Source organism: Poecilia reticulata, chromosome 13 (assembly GCF_904066995.2).
Source record: "Poecilia reticulata chromosome 13, P_reticulata-male-v2, whole genome shotgun sequence".
NCBI classification, from domain to species: domain Eukaryota; kingdom Metazoa; phylum Chordata; class Actinopteri; order Cyprinodontiformes; family Poeciliidae; genus Poecilia; species Poecilia reticulata.
Window position 1 is genome coordinate 18,936,118 of NC_088842.1, and position 20,866 is coordinate 18,956,983.

The following is a 20,866-nucleotide window of genomic DNA, read 5'->3' on the forward strand; positions in this document are numbered from 1 at the left end:
AAATTAAAATGTAATCATTAAAAATAACTGGATTTGTTACAGTGATTATGTACGGTGATGGTGAAACTGTCTCTAAAATGTGAGAACGGCAATAATTGTTTTGTGCAATTATGGTATTTTGATGAAAGATTAATTTATTTTCAGACATTTTGCAAATCTATATCTAGTCCCACTGGTGCCAGTGGAGTCAGGATGCTTTCATTTGCATGTGGCTTAGAAGTTAGTGATTTGTCGATTTAACAACTCTTTCAAACACTTTGTTGAGAGTGAAATTAACGCTTTGTTTCTGGGATACAGCTCATACTGTTGACTTGCCATAACTACAGGAGACCACTCACAATAGGCCAGACATGCCTTCACCAAGTTAAAATTCATCATTTAAATTTATCACCATAAATATTAGAGGTTTGCATTTGTCCTAAGATATGTCCAGCATTTGTTTCTTGCAGGTCCAAACTGCACCAAACAACTGATAAAAATACATTCCCTTGTTTGTGTTCATAAGTTTGGAGAATAAAGTTGACATTGTTGTGATTTTTCTATCACAAAAACTTGCCATCTTAAAATGGGGTGGGTTAAATTTATTTTATGCACTGTGGATTTTTCCTTGTGTTTAATTTTGTGTCCGGTTTCAACAGAGCAAGTCAAGTGCCACTCTGTGCAGTAGAGACAAAAGTGTCGAAAGATTGGCTTCTCTTTGGGAGAAGACGCAGCTTAAAGGATCACACAGCTTTTCCATGGCAATGACACAACAATCCACCCCACAAAGAAAGGTAAACGTCTATATATGCAGATATATATTCACACATGCTGTATATATGTGTGCATGTATGTGTATGACTGTATACATGCTTATGACGTGTGTGTGTGGTGTGTGTACCCAGCAGTTGGACGGATATCATCATCACAAAGTGTGAACGTCATTTGTATTTACATTTTGACTCCAGTAAATGGACATTTCTTTATACAAGTCCTCGTCTCGCTCTCAGTCTTCTTTATCATGTCTGTTTGTGTTGCGCCAGTTCAAAGTCGAGCCACACAGAGAAGTCGTGTGTTTCAGTATAAGTGTAGCTTTTACTATGCGTTTGTTATGCTGTGGTAGTGGGAGGCTCTTTTTGAAAATGTCACATCAGAAGTCATTACTAAATGATTACAGCTACAAAGAAACCACATCTGTCCTTTCTCTCACTTTGAGTATACAGTTTCGCTGCAACCACCGTAGGTTGGGATATGAACCCTGAAGTTACTCACACATGTGCGCAACTTCACTGAACAGAGAAAAGCAAGGCAATGTCTTCAGTGTCATATCAAAGACAATGCAAAGATTAAGCTGTTTGGCTCAATGAGGTTTTTAAACTTGACAACACTGCACTAAACGTCCAGCATGGAGGTGGTAGCGTCATGCTGAGGGTCTTTTGTGCTGCTTGCGTACTGCGAACTGCATTGTTCAGGATGAACAGAATTGAAGACATTGATCTCAAATGCACTTCAGAACCAATTTTTGAAAAACAACTTAAGTTTGTGGAACAGATTGGTGACCAGAAACACGTTTGGTCCAAAGAACAGGAAGAATTGGCTGTGGCTAAATCTCTGTTTGTTTCTTTGAAATCGGTGTGGCCTCTCTTTCTGTGGGAGCAGAAAACAGTCCAAAAGAAGACAAGATTTAACAAGAGAGAGGAAGGAAGAAGGTCACAACCTTTCTCTGAATCTATATGCACAGCACTTCCTCTTTCCTTCCCAATCAGGTCCACAGTTTCTCTCCGGGACCTGAGAGCCGATCAGAACCACATGTCAGACACGTATACATGAGGCAGAAAAGGTTAGCAATTACATCTGCATCAGCAGGGAGATTTAAAGGGAGGCTGCAAAGCTTTATGGGGCTTCTGTGATTTAAGAGGGGACTTACGTTTGGCTTCTGACAACTCATTTTAAGCAGTTTTATGGTCCAGAGAAAACAGAAAGCTGGTGGAAGACAAAATGAGAAACATGAAGGGAGGTAAAGACAACAAGACGGAGAGCTGGTGATGGATTGGAGAAGACAGGAAGCACGAAAAAGGAGGACATGACGGAGATAGAGTAATAATTAAAATTGTGGATTAAGCTGCAATAGATCTTTTATTTTGCATGACTGTAAGCACAAGAAAATCTAAAGGAAAAAAAAAATGACAGAAATAAGAGCATAAGTAAAGTTAGAATAATATACAACCATGGAGACCAAAAGAAATGGGGAGACTGAAGGGAGAAGCGGTTGTCTTATTTGACCTTTTGTTTCCTTGGTTTGTTTGAGGAAGAAATGGGTGGAAAGTGGGTTACATGGTGATAAAGACTGAGCTGAAGCTGATTAGATAAAGATGTTTAGGGACATGCAATCCCTCCGTGTGCCCTTTTAAAAAAGCTTTTAGTGTCTGGATTCCTGACTTTCATTTATGAAATCTGAATGTCCAAGGAGGCAGAAATGAAGCCTGTTTCTCATTTGAGCAGTTTCAGATAAACTTATGCGATCTCATAAACTTAGCTTGTTTCTCATCTAAATGCTTCCAAGATTTGTGTGCATCCGAAACATGTACGTGAAGTAAACATGGGGATACGGTTCGTAAATGGTATCGAAGTATATTTTTGCTGAATCAGGGCAGCACATGCTCATGTTTTTTTTTTGGAAGTACTTGCAGTTTTATATCTTTTATTTAGAAGTAATTATAACCGGAACACAAAGTTAAAGAGTGGATGGAGGCAGACAGATGTGGACGAGGCGCCACAGGGAAAGGATACATCATGTTGTTGTCTCTTTATGTCTTTGTTAGAATTATTTATATTTCTTCCCTGATGAATCAAAAATGTTGTGTGTTGTTTCACAGCTCAGCAGCATATCTGTCACGGAGGATCTTTGAAGTTTAAATTAACAATACAGTGATGTACTTTTCATTTGACTGGCATGCTGTGTTGCTTAACGTTTTTTTCTAGTAGTGGGTTCAGAAGTGAATGAGTGCCATCTTACTCATTTGCTGTTGTGAAATAATTCATTCCTAAATGTGTTCTGTTGCAAATTTATGTTACAATTTCGCATTCTTGGTCAGTTTCTGGCTGACACATTGTTTTTACTACAAACTAGAAACAATAATGAGGTTTTTTTTATTATTATTATTCAAACTTTTAAGCACTGTAAAACCGTACATCTTCTTTATGATTAATTTTACTTTTTTTTTTCAAAGAAGTCATCTTGCATAATAAAATATGAGCATGTGTTGGTATGACCTTCAACCTTCTGGTTTGTGTACATCGCTCTTTTAAAGTTCAGTCATTGAAATAATAATTGTGTTCTGCTCCTTGATGTGACGGGGTAAGTAATAAATACTATATTGTAGAATTTTAGGTACTGGAAAAGAGAATACAAGTATGGAAGCTCAAAATGTCTGACTTAAAAATAAATAATCTTTTTGTTAATTTAATATTGAAAATGTGAAAAAGAAAAATGTTTTCCTAACTCTATTTCCTGTTCCGTTTTCTAAAAGAGAAAATCATGAAATGCCATAGTCATGAATGGGATCTCGCAGAGGATAACATATTCCAGATTTTCCGTGATTTTAGTGATGCAGTTTAATTTTTATTGAATTGAGACCCAGCTTCAGAGTTGTTCTCTTCAGTGTCTCAAACTGCATTCCTCAAGGGCAAAGCCCTGCATCTTTTAGATGTGTCGCTTGGCCTACACACTTGAATTAAATGCTGAAATTGCATCACTTGCATGCAGTCAGCTCTGCGGCGCTCTTCTAATGAGCTAATATTGGAGCCAGGTGGGTTGAAGCAGAGACACGTAAAATGCTGGAGGACATCGGCCGGTGAGGAATGCAGTTTGAGAGCCCGACTGTAGAATCAGCAGGACAGTAAATTTGCTACTTTGACTGTCGAAGGATCAATTAGGGATGCCCAATCCAGATTTTTGTCCTGAAAATAAATCAAAGTCATTTAAGAACATGACTCTGTTATTTTGTTCAAGTTTAGATAAGTTCTTTAATGTGCTATAAACTCAGTGACCTTGAAGTGCAGTAAAATAAAACGCAGCATTTCATCAGACGTAACTCCCTCACCAATAATGTTCCATTTGCTTCACTCCCTCATATTCAGCTTTATATTTTTCCATTACCAGGCAGTGACTGATATTTTCTGTTTGGTTTCCAGAAAGTCCTCAGTCACTCTCACTGTACATACATGTTCTGACCTGTTTTATCCTCGCATGTTTTATCTGCTTCCACAATCAGACCTCCTCTTGGTCATTTAGGGAGGTCTGATAGCAAAAAAGAGAAAGCTCTGATATTATTCTGTGTGTGTGTTTAACATTTATCACCTTGTAAGACCCATTTTTCCAACAAACACTATGTTGTGAGGACCTACTGCTTCTTATGGGTCCCAAAACCTGGGTCCCATAAGAAGAAGTACTGTTCTGGGTTAGGTTTAGGGTCAGGCCTGTACAGTCATGGCCAAAAGTTTTGAGAATGATTCAAATGTTAATTTTTACAAAGTCTACTGCTTCAGTTTTTGTAATGGCAATTTGCATATACTCCAGAATATTATAAAGCGGGATCAGCTTAACAGCAATTAATTGCAAAGTCAATATTTGCCTAGAAAATGAACTTTATCCCCCAAAACACATTTCATCTTTATTGCAAACCTGCCTTAAAAGGACCAGCTAACATCGTTTCAGTTTCAGAAGAAGAGGGGTCAACACTGCAAATATTGACTTGCTGCATTAACTCATTCTAACTGTCAATAAAAGCTTTTGTTACTCATAATATGATTGCAATTGTATTTCTGTATGTGATGAAAACATCTGACATACACACATGAAAACCAGAGAGCAGCAGATCGTGTGAAAATACAATATTTTTGTCATTCTCAAAACTTTTGGCTATGACTATACAGGTAAAACTTACATTTGAGGAATAGAAATGAATGAAAAATTAATAGAAGTAAATCCAAAGTCCTTGTGATGATGGATAGAAAAACTTAATATATTTGTTTGTGCGTGCGTGTGTGTTGGGGAAAGGTTATGTTGAAGTCTGGATTTGGTTGGTCCAAATAGAGATAGACACATAAAAGTGACATATAAAACCTATTTTCTCATTTTTCGTCTTTAGGACTTGGACAACCTTCACATCCAGCTGGAGGAGGTGCGCTTCTTTGACCTGTTTGGGTTCAGCGAAGAGGAGGGGGGCTGGCTTTGCTTCATGTGTAACAACCCAGAGAAGGCCACAGGTGAACACGCACACACACACACACACACCGAAGCATAAAGGATGGGGATAAAAAAAACAACAACCTGAGGCCACTCATTGGGCAGCTCTTGCTCATTCACATCTCTGCCCCTCAAATTGCTCCCCTTGTCTTGCTCACCATGTTCTGCTGTCTTCCTTAAATCAACCACAGGTTTTGGAGAGAGCGCTTTCTCATTTCTAGTCATCTCACCGCCTGTCTTTGGTAAAGATGTTTCTCAGAAGGATGTTTTCACTCAAAATTTCTGAAAGGAAACCAATCTTTTCTCTGTGGAAACTTGAACCGAGTGACTGCCGGGTTGATTTCGTTGCGCTTCAGGGTCACTGAAAGTATAGGCACCTTCTGCCTTCATGGTTTTTAAATACTCTTACATAAAAATGTAATTTTAACTTAATTTCTTATTTTGCTTCGACTATATATTAATGCACTAATTTGTGTTATGAAGTAGAATCCCAATAAAATACATTCAATTTTGTGACTTGAAGGCAATAAAACTGTTCAACAAATAATAAGTTGAGAAATTGATCACAGAATACGATATGATTCCATTCTGCAAGGCTCTTTAGGTCACTTTGAATCTACTTTCTTAGATATGTACGCGTTTTGGCATCATTCTAAAACTTTTTTATTTTTTAACATAATTTGTTGATATATGTGAATTCATTTGTACAAATACTATTTGTTCCCTGTGGAAAGTATTAGAATGCATTCCAGATGTATTTGATCCTCAAACAACATGAAGAATTAAAACGAAAAATCCTTTCATAAACTCATGAATGTTCACTTTAGCCATTATTGACAACTTGTATCCTAAAGAGCCTTCGACATAAATGTATTCTCTCCTGAAGAGGTGAACCATTTCGAGAACTATAGACTTTGGTATGAAGAGAAATTTATTTTAAAAGAAGTCAGACGCTGGATTCAAATGCCTGTTTTACCACACAGATGTGTTTCTGTTTTGTTTATTATTGTTTTATTAGTCAAGCACTGAAATTCATATTTCTGAAGTTGTCGACTCGAGTGAGGAAGTTTTCTGTGCGAAAAAATATCTACGTTACAAAAAGCGCTTTAAAAGGGGATGAATTAAAAGGGATTTTCATAAAAAGAAGATTCTATAGCAGACTCAGAAAAAAATCAAATAACTAAAAACATTAGAGAAAACAAAGATAATTATTTACACTGGAATGTAATTTATCATGTATTTGCATTTTGCTTCTTTAGCCTCCTTTAGTCCTAACAAAAGGAGAAACACCTTCCCTTCAGAAGTAGCCTAATTATTGAATATTGTAGAATCCACATGAGTGCAATTTTAAACTTTGACCTAGATGTTTATCTAGGGACTTTTAATCTTTGATTCTGGTTTCATCCTGTCACTCAAACTCACTAGCATTCAATATACTATTGTACATAACTCATGTAATATCTCCTTGTGTCTCCACTCAGATACAGGAAGCACACACTATGTTTAGTCGATTGACATTCTAGCAAAATGATAGGCTGTGTGATTTATATCCGTCTTTTACTGTAGAAGACTCACAACAGTAAATTGTGAGCTTAAAATCCTTTAACATAGTTATATAAGACGGCGAAGAAGGCCGATTAAGATGGATGCTGTTAAAGAGGAGGGTGGGAATACGCAGGGACATAACTGGATATTCACTAATGAGTTGCTTTAAGCCTTTTTAACACACGTTGCTCTGATGTTTGATGGCTGCCAATGAGAAGCCAGAAAGCAGGAACTGCCTGAGGAGATAGCAATAACTATTTCAGCCTGTCTGCTTGATCTCTCGTATATATTGCTGTAGAAGTTGTCATATTTACAGCCTAGTAAAAGAAAAACTGTTTGTGTAGTAAACTGAGAAAGTGATGTACACATGAAGTAGACTCAAGATGCTTTAAGGTTTAGTTCACTGAAGATTGACATCAATACCTCACAGAGTCCAGATGAGGGTTTGTGTAATGGAGACTGAGGGTTTCATTACCTGAAATGCGAGTTTTGATATTGTGACGACATATGACAGAGGTGCAGAACAAATGGTCGGGTTATTTAAGTTCTTTGTTTGGTTGTGCTCAGACATTTAGAAGCAGAGGGATTGTTCATTCTTCCTCTATAAAAAGAAAGCAGTTACAACTGTTAATGTGTGTTTTTATTACATTTCTGTCGGTTTAACTTACCACTTTAACAAAACTGTGTTGGTGCAAAAGAGGAGCAAACACTCAGCTCTGCTTTGTCTCGTCAGCAGGGTGGACCAGTAAAAGACAGAGACGGGTTCCAGATAAGCTGTTGTCTGTTAACATGAAGTCATTATTTTGATGGATCTTAGATCAGTTTTGTATAAAAATACAGCTGATTGTTTGTGGTGTGTGATGGTGTTGGTGTTCACATGACCAGCAGTTCAGAAATAAATCCACTTCCAACTTCATTTTATTGTCATGCCGTTCCACTAGCATGTAGCCGCCACCTGTCAAAAGTTTCAAATATCTCTCAAACAGATTCGGGTCTTATTGGCATTTTCTCTGAGCGTTATGTCACTGTCTTTGGATTGAAGTCGGTCAGTCTGCTGTGATCTCGTCAGGACTTATTTCTCTTGATGTGTGGAAATATTTCTCTGTCCTCGATCACTTCTGCGCCTGCTACGTTTATCACCAGCTAGAGCAGCAGCAACCCGATGAGCAAATTGCTTGGATCAGCGGTACTTGGTGGACGTGTCTGTGTCTGTGCAAACTCAGTGTAAGCTGTCATGACTGCAGTGCAGAAATAAATCAGATAGCTGGTGCAAAACATGAGGGAAAACACGTAGCATGTTGAACAGCTTATTGAATTTCCTCAGTTTATGACGAGCACTTGAACTGCACTATTTATTAACCAAGATTCTGAGTTTGTATTGTAATATCTTGCAATTATTACTCTTTGCATAATAAATGTACCTCAAAATATTTATATACATAGATATACATGTGGATAATGACGGTAATATAAACTAAATGCCTCTGCTCAATTGTTTTCAACTTCAAAACGAACAATGTATTTAGTGTCAGGTTGTATATATTAGTATGAATAGAATTAATTATTTATGCTGTCACATATGTGGATTTGTATTTAAAAAGCTGAAGGTTAATTTGGCACAATCAACGTTTAGCCTCCTGTTAAGAAACAATAATCCGTCCCTGGAAGAAAACTGGTCTGACTCAGCCAACTTCTCAGAGTCCGAGGTTTCATTGACAAACTAACTCTCTTTTTCAGAATCAATACTAAACACTCTCCAGGATTGGAGGAAACTTTCAAATATGATTAAGCTTAGTCCCACGAAACAAAGCTGACATATTTTCTGCATTTAATCTTTAATTCTGCAATCACCCCTGATTTTTTTTTTTTTTTGCTCTCTCCTGTGTTTATTTCCGCTGGCAAGATCTCTGCACAAACGTTCAATCATGAGAAACCTAAGTCGATTGAAGGCACATCCTGCTCTCTAACAGAAATGATCTGCATGTCCTGTGATGCAGCTTCACTTACTGAGGTTGAACAAAAGATCACAGTCATTGTTGCAGAAAACAAAAACAACAAATCAGGAAAAAAGAAAGAAAATTAACAAAAGGGAATTTGGCAAGTCAAACAAATGGTTTAATCAGATTGATCAGAAAGACAGAAAACGTCATCACTGATCCATTCAGCAGCTGCTATAGATCAGCAGCTCTAGAAGTCTGTGCTGTGAATTGGTTTTTTCACCAACTGGTGAGGTGAACGTCTTTCCACTATAAAAACTGCAGTGGAACCAGCATTTCCTGCAACTTCATCATATGTATGATATTATGATATCTGGGCCTTCAGCAAATGCTTTTTGGATGTCATTCAAACAGAATGTAATGAAAAATATCCGTTAATTTCATCACTCAGATATGTGGATGAAAACTGTCCCAAAGTTGAGATAGTTTAGAGCAAAAGTCATGCGAACCGATTGCTGCAACAATGAGATTAGGTAACGGTTGTCATGTGTTGTGTGTCCCAGAGTTCAACTTTTTTTTATTTTTCTTATCCACATTCCATATATTCAGTCATATTTTCAATATGTTTTAAGATGCTCTAAGTATTGTGAGTTGAAATGCTTGACTCTTCATGTTGAGCAGATATTTGGAAAGTATCTTCATGTATTTATTATTAAATCCTTGGTGCTTTGATAGTGAATCCATGTAAAATCACCTCCAAAGAAACATTTTTGTTGGGAGTTCTTGACCTTTGACTGTTTACTCCTGATAGACTCGAGTGTTTGATTTCAGTGAAAATAAAATATTGTTGATGTCTTTTTTTTTCCTTTTGTTTTTGAAACACGGATCGTTTTTTTAATCCCATTTTCTCTTAAGTCTTTTGGTCTCTGTGTTTGTGTGACCCTTCAGTCGTGAACCAGGAAGGACAACCTCTGATCGAAGGGAAGCTGAAGGAGAAACAGGTCCGCTGGAAGTTCATCAAGCGCTGGAAGACCCGCTACTACACCTTGGCAGGGAACCAGCTCCTCTTCCGCCGGGGAAAATCTGTACGTAGGCAGACGTACAGATTGTACATATACTGTATACATACATGTGTATATGTGTGTATATACATACACACATACTTCCTGTTTCTTGCATCTCAGGGTTGAAACAATCAGTATTTCCCCATGTTCTATGACATTTGAATTGTTATGAAACTGTGTATGTAACGGTAAAAATCCCACCTCTTGAAAAGTTAAGTTGTCCCTGTGGAGCATGAAGGGAATCCGGCTGGAGCAAACTTTGGCCAACTTTGGAAACTTTAGGGTGGAACATCTGAGGCATGAGTCAATGACACCTTTCTCAACTTCGATCAGATATCCTCATTCAGAAGTCGCAAACAGAGAAGGAGATCTAGACTAATGCGCCACATTGTGCTCGACTGAGTGACTAATTCCCCCATGAGGAACGGTGGTGATTAGAAAGGGCAGAGTGGAAATAAAAATGAGCTGTTTTCTATTCAAAAATGAAAGAAACTACCATGCCTGACCAGAAAGATCCACCAAAAAAACCAGGATAGTTGATTGGCAACAGTGAGCTGATAGTTTGCTATAAAATGAAATCTTATCTTATAAAATCTTTTTACTCAGCTTGTTAACAATATACAGGTCCCAGTTTTCACGTCACGCGGTCCACATTCGGACCCATTAGTGACCCGTGGGTGTCGCATGTTTACAGTCAAAATACTCAAGTTTGGCTCAAAATCATGATTCAGCATCTGTAAAACATAAGCAGAAACAGGACAGAGTTTTTTTTTCCCCCCTCTTTACCTCCCACATTAAACAATAGTCTTTGTGCTGCCGTCCAGATGTTGATGGATTCTGTTTTGCAGCAGCAGCCGCACGTTGAGAGGATCGAATGCCTTTGTTCTCGGAGCTGGGCTCGCCTCTGCCAGCGTGTTCTGGAGGTGGTTGGTTTGTTGTGAAATGATTTTTCCTCGAATGAAAAGGGACGACTTTTCTTTGCCAATTACAGCAAAATTGTGAAATTTTCCAAACATCCATGCAAAAGGGAGCTACTACAAAAAGTGAAATTAGATTTTCAGCGTATTTAAGTTTATGATGATGACAACTTCAAACACCAATATATTTGCCTTGCAAAGTTATTTATACTTTCTACAACTATAAGTTTCAGTGTATTTTACTGGGATTTCATGCAGTAGCTGAGATAAATCTGGTCTTTTTCAGTCTCTATCAAGTTAAACTTCAGAATTGCCTCTTCTTCACCTTCAATCAACATTATCCTCAGCTTTAGACAGATTCTGTGCTCTGGATGAATAAAAGCATTTCCTCAGAATGGACGCCACCATCGATATGTTTCATCCAGGTATTTAGTTTTCTGACATAATTTGGACAAAACTATGTTGATATTCCCCCATAAACACCTGATTAGTGACATATTTACTTTGTAGGATCTTTGCAGCTCCTTCAAAGTTATCATAGACATTTTGATCAATGCTCTTCTAATCCAACCCATCAGCTCAGTGGATGCTACTACTGAATGAAATATTGGATCTCACTTAGGGGTATCATATTAAATGAGGTTTGACTGCATAGGCACATCAGACCTTTTATATTTGCAAAATAAATAAGAAAATTAATCAAACATTGCAATTATTTGCCATATTGTATTGGTTTAACACCTTAAGATTCCAATAAATGGACAAAATATATATATATTCAAAAGATAAACAGTTATAGAAATACGTTTGCAAGACAAAATAATAATTATTCAGCAGTTAATGGTTGGCTAAGCAGAAAGAGCTACACACTTATACAGAACAATGTTTGTTGACTCTCTGCATTAAAGTAAAAGTGCTTAATTGAATCCCTGGAGTTAAGTTGGACACATTTGAGACTTTTCCTCATGTTTGAAGACAGATACTGTTAAACAAAGTTTAATTTCTAATTAAAAATATGCATTTATCCTTGCACTGTAATTTGGAGCTCTGGTGAAGATTGAGTTTGCTCTTTAATTAGGACCAGACAGGAACTGCAGCCAAACCCCGGGCTAGCCTGAACCACAGTTTGGCAAGTCCTGCTGTTCGGGGACAGATGGAAATATCATATCATCGATATCAAATATCATAATTACAAAAGTGGTCTTTATATTCCCTCATATGCAGAAAATGCCAAAAACACAACTGTCATCGGGAATATAAAGTCATACACTTGGATATATAGATTTATAGTCTTGTCATCTGTATCAATCTTTTGGAATGTTTTTTTTTGTGTGTTTTCTTTTTGTGGTAAAATATAACAGTCATACTTTTGTTCAGTCTCACATCTTTTTTTGTTTTTGCAGTATTTCTAAAATGGCTTGAATGTGATGAATGTCAGTTTCTGATGCTACAGGGAGCCATTAGATTTTATTATTGACACAGCATGACACCAGGTTGGAGAAGGTATTTTAAATGTAGTTCACACATTTTTTTTGTGGTTTTCAAATAAGAAGCTCCATACATGTACCTTTTTACTCACCATTTTGTTGAAAAGTGCTGACAAGAAAAAACCCCCATGGAGACAAAAACGGGAAATGTATGACGTAAGGGGTGTTGTTACAAACGGTCAGTAAGCCAAACGGAGGCCGTCGCTGAATGAGTAAATAAATAATGCAAACGGTTGTTTAGATCCTTACTGGGGCAGAGGGATGCCCCAGTAAGGATGTGGACTCCTGTGGTGGACTTTGCTTCATGCTGTGGTTGCAGCCACATAATTAACGATGGTGTAAGAGTACATGGTTCTGACTCCGCTACGCCACCCACGTTTGACCGATCAGGGGTGAGCAAAGACAGACTTTTCTTTTCCTGGAGAAAAACAAAGCGGAGTCGTTCTTCTTTGACGTGGTTCAGTCTGAGGTAGATTTCACTGGCAACAACGGTTGAAAACAGCATTACGCTTCTTTATCCGAGGGTTTCATTAGGCGTTGTGATGCCAAACCCACACAGGTTATTTACAGAAACAAAGGTCATCATCTTATTGAGTGATGACGAACTCTTTGTCTTATTTGCAGAAGGATGAGCTGGATGACATCCCCATAGAGCTGAGCAAAGTGCAGAGTGTCAAGGTGACTAATCCCAGGCGTTCCTTAATCCTTACTGCTCCAACTTTATCTAACGTTTAACCCTGATTGTATCGGTTTACAGCAAGTTACAAAACATTCATCAAGTTTTTAGGATTTCTTTATTAATGTCTTGATGTGTTTAGGCGTGTTTATCTGCTGGAAGGGGAACCTCTGCCCCAGGCTCAACAAAAACTACACAGAGCTTTTAATTTTGTAAATATCTAAGAATAAAAAAAAAAAAAATTCCATTTGCATTAACCTCTAGAAGGTTTTCTTCCAAGATTGTTCTGATTTTACTTACTAATTTGTCATCACATCAATTCTGTCCATTTTTACAATCGATGCTGAAATGTCACATACTGTTTCTATTCTCTGACGCTAAGTTACATAGTTTTCCTTGAGATCCTCTAAGCTTTACACCTTTTACCACCAAACCCTACTTTAAACTTTGTCGCAGCTTTGTGAGCTACTTCATGCCGGTCTGTCATGAAACCCAACCAGTTAAATTGAGGTTTGCGGTTGTAACTTGACAACCTGTAAAAACGTTTCTGCTAACGTCTTGTAGACCAAATTATTCCCAATAAAGGCTTTAACAGTGTGAGAAGGTGCGTTTTATCCTAAAATACATTTAAGCTACAAACAAATCTACATCAAGCTAAATGATGTGAATTACTAAAGTGACAGCAGCTGCTGTGCTTAGCGTGGAGATGTTTTCTCCTTTTATCCCTGACCCTGCGTTGTTTTCACAGGTAGTAGCTAAGAAACGCCGGGATCGGGGTCTGCCGAGGGCCTTCGAGATCTTCACGGACAACAAGACATACGTGTTGAAAGCTGAGGACGAGAAACACGCCGAGGAGTGGCTGCAGTGCATCAACGTAGCCGTGGCTCAGGCCAGAGAGCGGGAGAACAGAGAGGCGACCACCTACCTGTGAGACCAGATCCAACACAGACACCGGCTTTGATGTGAATCATTAGTATTCATTTCAGTTGGAGCACGTCCTTCTTCTTCTTCTTCTTCTTTTTGGTGTATGCATAACCAAATGGACAGAGAGGAACTGGAAACGATCACTACTGATAACTTGAAGTGGGTGAAGAGCCGAGTTGGTTGGTGTGAAGTGGATCGCCTAAACAATGCTTTGATATGAAAACTCAGAGCAGGGAGGCTAATCTCTGCAGGTATTGTGAAATTATTTTGAACAAAGACTAGCTATCTGTTCCACATGTGGACATCAATCCTGCTGAAGATGGAATATTGACTTGTTTAACCCAGATTTGTTATGCAGTATTTTTAGTATATAAAATTAAGAAACCAGCAAAAATAGACTGTATGTACTATTAACTTGAAGTATTGATCCAGTTTTATGTCACTGTACCTACTGTTACCTGTGGGCAAGACCTGCTTGTATGTTACACACATTCATCAGTGGACCACACACACAAAACACAAAATCTTTTAATATCTATAAATGACTCAGATAAAACAGTATAGAAATTCTCATTTTTGCTGTATTTTACTGTGAGATAAATAGTGGGTACAATGTAAAAAAGATTGCTTTGAAGCTGATTTAGATTTGATTATTTTATACATCTTTTTATGTCGACACATTAAACTCACAAAGTTCAATGACAAGTTACAAAATCAGTGGAGTCAGCTGAAGTCTTAAGCTAACTTTTGGCTAACCTTTAATATACATTCCTTTTTCCAAGATGTTTAAGTATTTTGTGACTGATATTTTTTTTTATGTGCAACTTTTGCTTGCCTAAATAATTCCGCATCCCATATTTTCAATTCAGTTCATTTTTATCACCACCATTTTTTATGTTGAGTTCTTGAAGTAATGTTATTCGTAAGAGAAGCGGCTGGAAATACAAATGATCCAAGTTTCTCTTTTTTACAATCTTGTGTTGTTATAGTAGCTTTTTTAAAAATCTTTCTATAGGAGAAATGTTCTGCTGAAATTTACTTCATATTTTATAAAGAACTCATTTAGTTCATGGGTTTCTCCATTGTGAAATCCAGACCAGAAAACTTTAAGAAAACAATTAAGTTTCATTTCATACCTGCTTTGATAACTGGGATTTTGAAGATTTTTTTTTTATCTGCTCAAAGTCTATAAGACACCAGTAGATAATATCTCATAAAGTCTCTTATTTTGATTTGATCGGGGTTAATAAAATAGAGAATTAAAAATCTTTGGAAAATAACATAACTATTGTATACTTGTAAATACAGTCACAGATACACTATGGAGGGTGTATCTGTGACTGGGGCAAAATAAGTATTGGTGGGGTATGAAGTGAGCAAAGGAGAGAACCGGCCCAGATCCATCTAAAACCAAATAAACAGCACCAAAACCAAATGTCTAACAAAATGTATCTTTCAATGTTGTTTTTCATTCTGTTATTTTAATTTGAGATATTTGTTTTCTTGAGGGCCGATTTAACTACCAGACCCAGAACTTCCAGCTTTTCCCAGGATGTTACTTTTCCTTCTGATTCTTCCCAGCTGCTTTTTTTGTGTCACTACTGTGAGGTTCAAAGCGCTCCCCTAATTTGCATCTCGTCTTACTGTAGTGCTTAATTGTATCTTGACTAGCCATTAATTGTGGAAAAGAGGGCTCACATTGCTGAAAAACACACTAAAACCAATGATGCGGAGACAGCAATTACACCTTAAAACGTGAAAAAGGTCGTTACAAAGTCCACTATGTGAGTTTAAGTTTAACAAGATTTCGAATTTGTTGCCTTTAGAAAAGGAGAGACGTCTTCCAGAAGTGTGATTTCATGAGTTAACACTGAAACAGAACAACAGACACTTCATAGTAAAAGGGAGTTTACAACTAAAAGTCCCAAAGTAACCATTTTTTTTTTAAATGTGTCAACAATCTGTCATGAAAATGCAAAAAGTGAATGTATGACGCTTAAAATGTTAGAGACATCTTTCATGTGAGTGCAATATTGCATTCTTGTAGTTTTATGGTTGAGATTCAACATGCTGTCCAGATAAAATTTAACAATTTGTCCCAAAATGATCACATCCGCTTCAGCGTTCTGTACCATTCAAGATCAGGGTGAGCCGATTTTGATAACTACACGTAGTTCATATATGTCTCATGCTGGAGATCAGCATGACGCTGCTTTCCATGACGAGAATACTGCTGTAGTTTTAACAAACACTGTGAAGATGATTCATGCAGGTCATCTGAATGTTTCAAATAATTTCCTTTAGCCTTGAGGAATATGAATCATATATACTTTTTCTTCCTTTTTGATGTTTGATTAAATTTGATTTTGATTAAAGGTCAGTATTTATTATGTGTGTTTAAGGCCTCAAACAATGAATGACGGATGAAATGTCTCCTCCTCTGTCTTATTGTTCTCTTCCTGGTTTTATAACTATTAAATTCAAGTGCATACAAATGAATGCTGTGCTGTGCTGACAATAAAACAGTATTGTTTTGTCCGAGTAATCCTTGTCTCTTTGCAGCCGCGGCATGACTGCCTTATTTTCAAAAAGCAGAAAATAAATCTGTCCAATCAGCAATCTGAAGGAATCAGTTCAGCCTCTGACATTGGGCTTCTCATAAGGGATTATTTGTGGTCACTTGAAATAAAAAGGGGGCTAAAAAAAATATGATGGTTATGAATTCTAATGAAATTAGAAATATAGTGATTTTTAAGAAAATAAAATGCTGACTTTTTTTTTTTAGAAGATTAGAAAAAATCTAAAGCAAAATGACCGAATAGAGAATTGATTTACATTCAACATTATTTCCATGGAGCGCATCCTAGACTCGGTATTATTAAGAACAGAGTCAACTTCGAAGTGTGCAAACTCCAATCCGGGTCACCCCACACCAACAGCAGTTTGCACACTTGGATCGCGCAGTCAGTGGAAAATGAGTAACATGATTAACAAGTTCCCAAGCTAACAGTATGTTCCCATTCAAACTGGTTTATCGTAAAGGAAAAGCAAAGCAACTCGAGCAGATGACTCGGTGAGATGGAAGGACATAATGGAACAACTAGCAGTGATTGATGGTTGTATGACTAAACGTTTTACAGCTGCTAACAATTTGGAATAAATCCATCCATCCATTTTCTTTACACCCTTGTGACTGCTGCTCGTGGGGAGAGACATTTCATTCAAGACTGTTGCATGTAAAATAGATGAGCAGTAAATATTATGCTAGTATCAGTCTTGAATCAAAGAAAGCAAGTTGCAAGCCTTTAAACTTGTAAAAATTTTTATGGGTCAAAAAAAGACTCAAGGTGTGCTGTGGTGGCTCAGGGGTTAAGCACAACCCACATATGGAGGCCTTAGTCCTCGACGTGGCCGTCGCCAGTTCGATTCCCAGCCTGTCGACCTTTGCAGGGGGGTCCAATCTAATATTTTGTCAGGAGGCCCAAAATTTCTGGCGACGCCTCTGGTTCCAGCTGTAGAAGCAGAAGAAGTGAAGTTAAAAGCTGAATGAAGCTTCATATCAGGCAAAGGAGTCTGAAAACAATCAAAAGAACTCTGTGAAAAAGGGGAGTTTTAAAGACGGCACTCATCTTTCAGAGAAGCAATCAACTAACTGCAGTGCATTATGGGTAAAAGTGGCAGGCAAGTTTGTAGTTCCCATCTGATTGAACAATCCCAGCTCTTGGCAGGGCTCAGAAGTGAGCATAAAAGCTGAACCAAGTTCCATGTCAGAAAAACTGAGTTATAAAATAAAGAAATAAAAAAATAAACGAATGTGATGGAAAAAGGGACTCCATAATCAAAATTCCAATCTTCAGAATAATATACAAGCAATAATCCTGCATCCAGTTGAAGTCAGCTGAAGAAATAAAATAAAATATGACCATCCTTCTTATCCTTTTCAAAGAAAGTAAAGCAAGTAATTAAAATGTTCTGAAAATAAAATAAAATACTGACCTTTCATTTATTGGATGCCATTTTTATATTTTAGTTTATATAAACTTGCATTTTAGAACAATGCAAGAACATAAATTAACCATATATTTGTTTAAAACTATGTAAAGCTCAGTTTGATTAACCATCTGTAACAACAATAAAGAGATTTGGTAAAACACAATGGGCATCAAGGTAAGGTCAGTGTCTGGGAAAAAACAAGTTCCTGCAAGGAGGAGTCATAATGTGGGAAATTCCTACCACACTTTCTCAAGAACTAAAACACGACAAAAACAATATAACAGCAGAACTAGCATGACCTAGATTAAACATATTTCAATATATATGCAAAAAAGAAAACCATATAAACATATTTTATAAAATGCATAAATATATGCAAGTATATGTCAGTTATCACATCACTCTCTCTGTGATGTCATAATATCATTCTCTTGCTATGACATCATAAACAGTCTTAAGTACTTGAACTTTTTCCCAAGAGATCTTTCAGTGGAGCATTGAAGAAAGAGTGGCAACTTGTAAAACTTTTATGATGGAGAATCAAGAATTAATTGAAGAACTTGAGGAATTTTATATAAGGATTCAAAGAAGGAGGCTGCACAGTTTAAATGCAGAAGAATTATTGACTGAAATGGCAGAACTAATGGAGAAAATTAAAATATTTTATGATTTGGATGAGTCAGAAGAAAGTGAGATAATGGAGGCTGTAACGAAACATCTGAGGCCAGAAGTGAGGCAGCAGCAGAGTCCACCCTGGAGTATGTGGACTTTCTTGTCTGATTGTGGGGAGTCTTTTATGAGCAGCTTCAGTTTGGGCTTGGGTTTTGGCACAGCTGCAGGCATTGCTCTGGCTGTGTGTTACAAACTCTTTTCTTAAACACTGTTGTGAATATGGATGGCGCTTGCAGAACCTGGCTCTTGGGACGTGGAATGTCTCCCCTCTGGGAGACATTGGGAGAGGGGTTCCTGCCTCAAGTGGAGGAGTTTAAGTATCTGGAGATCTCGTTCACAAATGAGGGAAAATGGGAGCGGGAGATCGACAGGTGGATTGGGGCAGCGTCTGCTGTGAAGCAGGCACTGTACCAGTCTGTACTGGTGAAGAGAGAGCTGAGTCAAACAGCGAAGCTCTCGATTTACCAGTCGATCTTTGTTCCCACCTCATCTGCGGTCATGAGCTGTGGGTCATGACTGAAAGAACGAGGTCCCAGATACAAGCGGCCGAAATGAGTTTTCTCCGCAGGGTGTCTGGGTTCTCCCTTAGAGATAGGGCGAGAAGCTCGGTCATCCGGGAGGGACTCAAAGTAGAGCTGCTGCTTCTCCAAGTTGAGGGGAGCCAGTTGAGGTGTCTCGGGCATCTGGTCAGGATGCCTCCTGGACGCCTCCCTGGTGAGGTGTTCCGGGCACGTCCCACCGGGAGGAGGCCCCAAAGAAGACCCAGGACACGCTGGAGGGACTATGTCTCTCGGTTGGCCTGGGAACGCCTTGGGATTCCCCCCGAGGAGCTGGAAGAAGTGGCTGGAGAGAGGGAAATCTGGGCCTACCTTCTGAAGCTGCTGCTCCATGACCCAGAAACAATAGAGGAAAATGGATGGATGGAGAAAGGTTTTTGTTACCATGCAGTTTCTAAGGGCTCGGCATGTAAGAGGATGAGGAGGTTCTACAAACAACTCTACGGATGATTCTCCACTTTCACTTGTTTTGCATGACCTGTGGAGGGTCAAACAGAGTTGTTTACTCTGTTTAATTCCCTGAAATTGATTCACTAACCTGGAGATTACATTGTTTCTTCGGTGGAAAATGAAATCCTGGGTACGCCTCGCTGTCTTCCTGCAAGAAAGGAGGACAAAGGTTACTTATCTGACAAAATTAATACAAACATGATAAAAGAAGAGACTAAATAGATTCCTCAAAGTGAGGTATCCTGGGGCCTTGGGACTTTCTGTTTGGACGTCGTCTACTGGGTCTTTTGGACCTTCTTTCCTGCAATGAAGAGAAAAAAAGACATTACTCACCTGGAATGTATTTCTTATTTTTGTAATGGACAACCAGGTTGTTTACTTGTGATTTGGGGTTTTTGTTTGGTTACCTGCAGCGTCTCCTGAATTGGGTGGTTCATTTGCAGGTATTGGTTATAAAAAGTTTTATATACTTTGATTGTAATGTGGGCTGCACAGTGGTGCAGTTGGTAGCACTGTTGCCTTGCAACAAGAAGGGTTCGACTCTCGGCCCTGGAAGACTCCATGTCTTTCTGCATGGAGTTTGCATGTTCTCCCTGTACATGCATGGGTTCACTCCGGGTACTCCGGCTTCCTCCCATAGTCCAAAAGCATGACTGTCAGGGTTAATTGGTTTCTCTAAATTCTCCCTAGGTGTGTGTGCATAGTTTTTTGTCCTGTGTCTCGGTGTTGCCCTGCAACAGACTGGTGACCTGGCCTCTTGCCTGGAACGTTAAGTCTCATCAACTTGTTGTTTGTACTCATTGAGTCCATGCAACAACTAAAAAAAATAAAAAAGGAAACTAGTTGAAAGTGGTGAGGATTTCGGCTGGTAAAAAGTTTAACATTTTAACATGTCCAGACACTACGCCATTTCTACGGAAGCAAACCGAAAAGTTTTTAACAGTACAACTATGTCAAGTAATGACAGTCTTGTGTATAGTTAGTATATTGCTGCTGTTGTATGCAGAAAAAAACAAATACATTTTGCTGACAATATCTTGGGTGAGTTTAGGAATATTGTTTACCGTGGAAAAGTCTTGACCAAATACATTATTCACATGGAACTTTTAATGTCAAGACATTTTTTCATTTATGTTGCCGCATGTTACGCAAAGCGGGCTTGTAATGTGGGACTCACCTACCGGTCCGGGATAAATCCATTCTCCTGTCTCTTCTCTGGGCCTTTTCCCCTTTGCAAAGAAACTTTCCAAAGACATCTGATCTGTTTCTAACTCATTTTGCTGCTTGTGGGCTCAGTGTTGGCGCGCAAGTAACCACACTTCCAATGATTCACTTCCTGCTAAAGAGCCCCCTGGTGGTTGAAGAAAAATCCACATATAAACAGCTTATAGTCCGGAAAATACCAGAAATGAAAAAA

At 38.2% G+C, this 20,866-nt stretch overlaps 1 protein-coding gene across 2 annotated transcripts in view; it reads left to right on the plus strand.

The window, feature by feature from the left end:
* Window positions 1–16,322, plus strand: part of veph1 (ventricular zone expressed PH domain-containing 1) — a 76,546-nt gene extending 60,224 nt beyond the window's left edge. For both annotated transcript variants that reach the window (XM_081614375.1, XM_017308331.2), the window contains 5 exons: window positions 639–773; window positions 5,130–5,247; window positions 9,658–9,794; window positions 12,802–12,855; window positions 13,602–16,322. In XM_081614375.1, the coding sequence (XP_081470501.1) occupies window positions 639–773; window positions 5,130–5,247; window positions 9,658–9,794; window positions 12,802–12,855; window positions 13,602–13,784 (627 nt within the window). In that variant the 3' untranslated portion in view covers window positions 13,785–16,322. The remainder of the gene's footprint in view (window positions 1–638; window positions 774–5,129; window positions 5,248–9,657; window positions 9,795–12,801; window positions 12,856–13,601) is intronic.
* The last annotated feature ends 4,544 nt before the right edge of the window (window positions 16,323–20,866 follow it).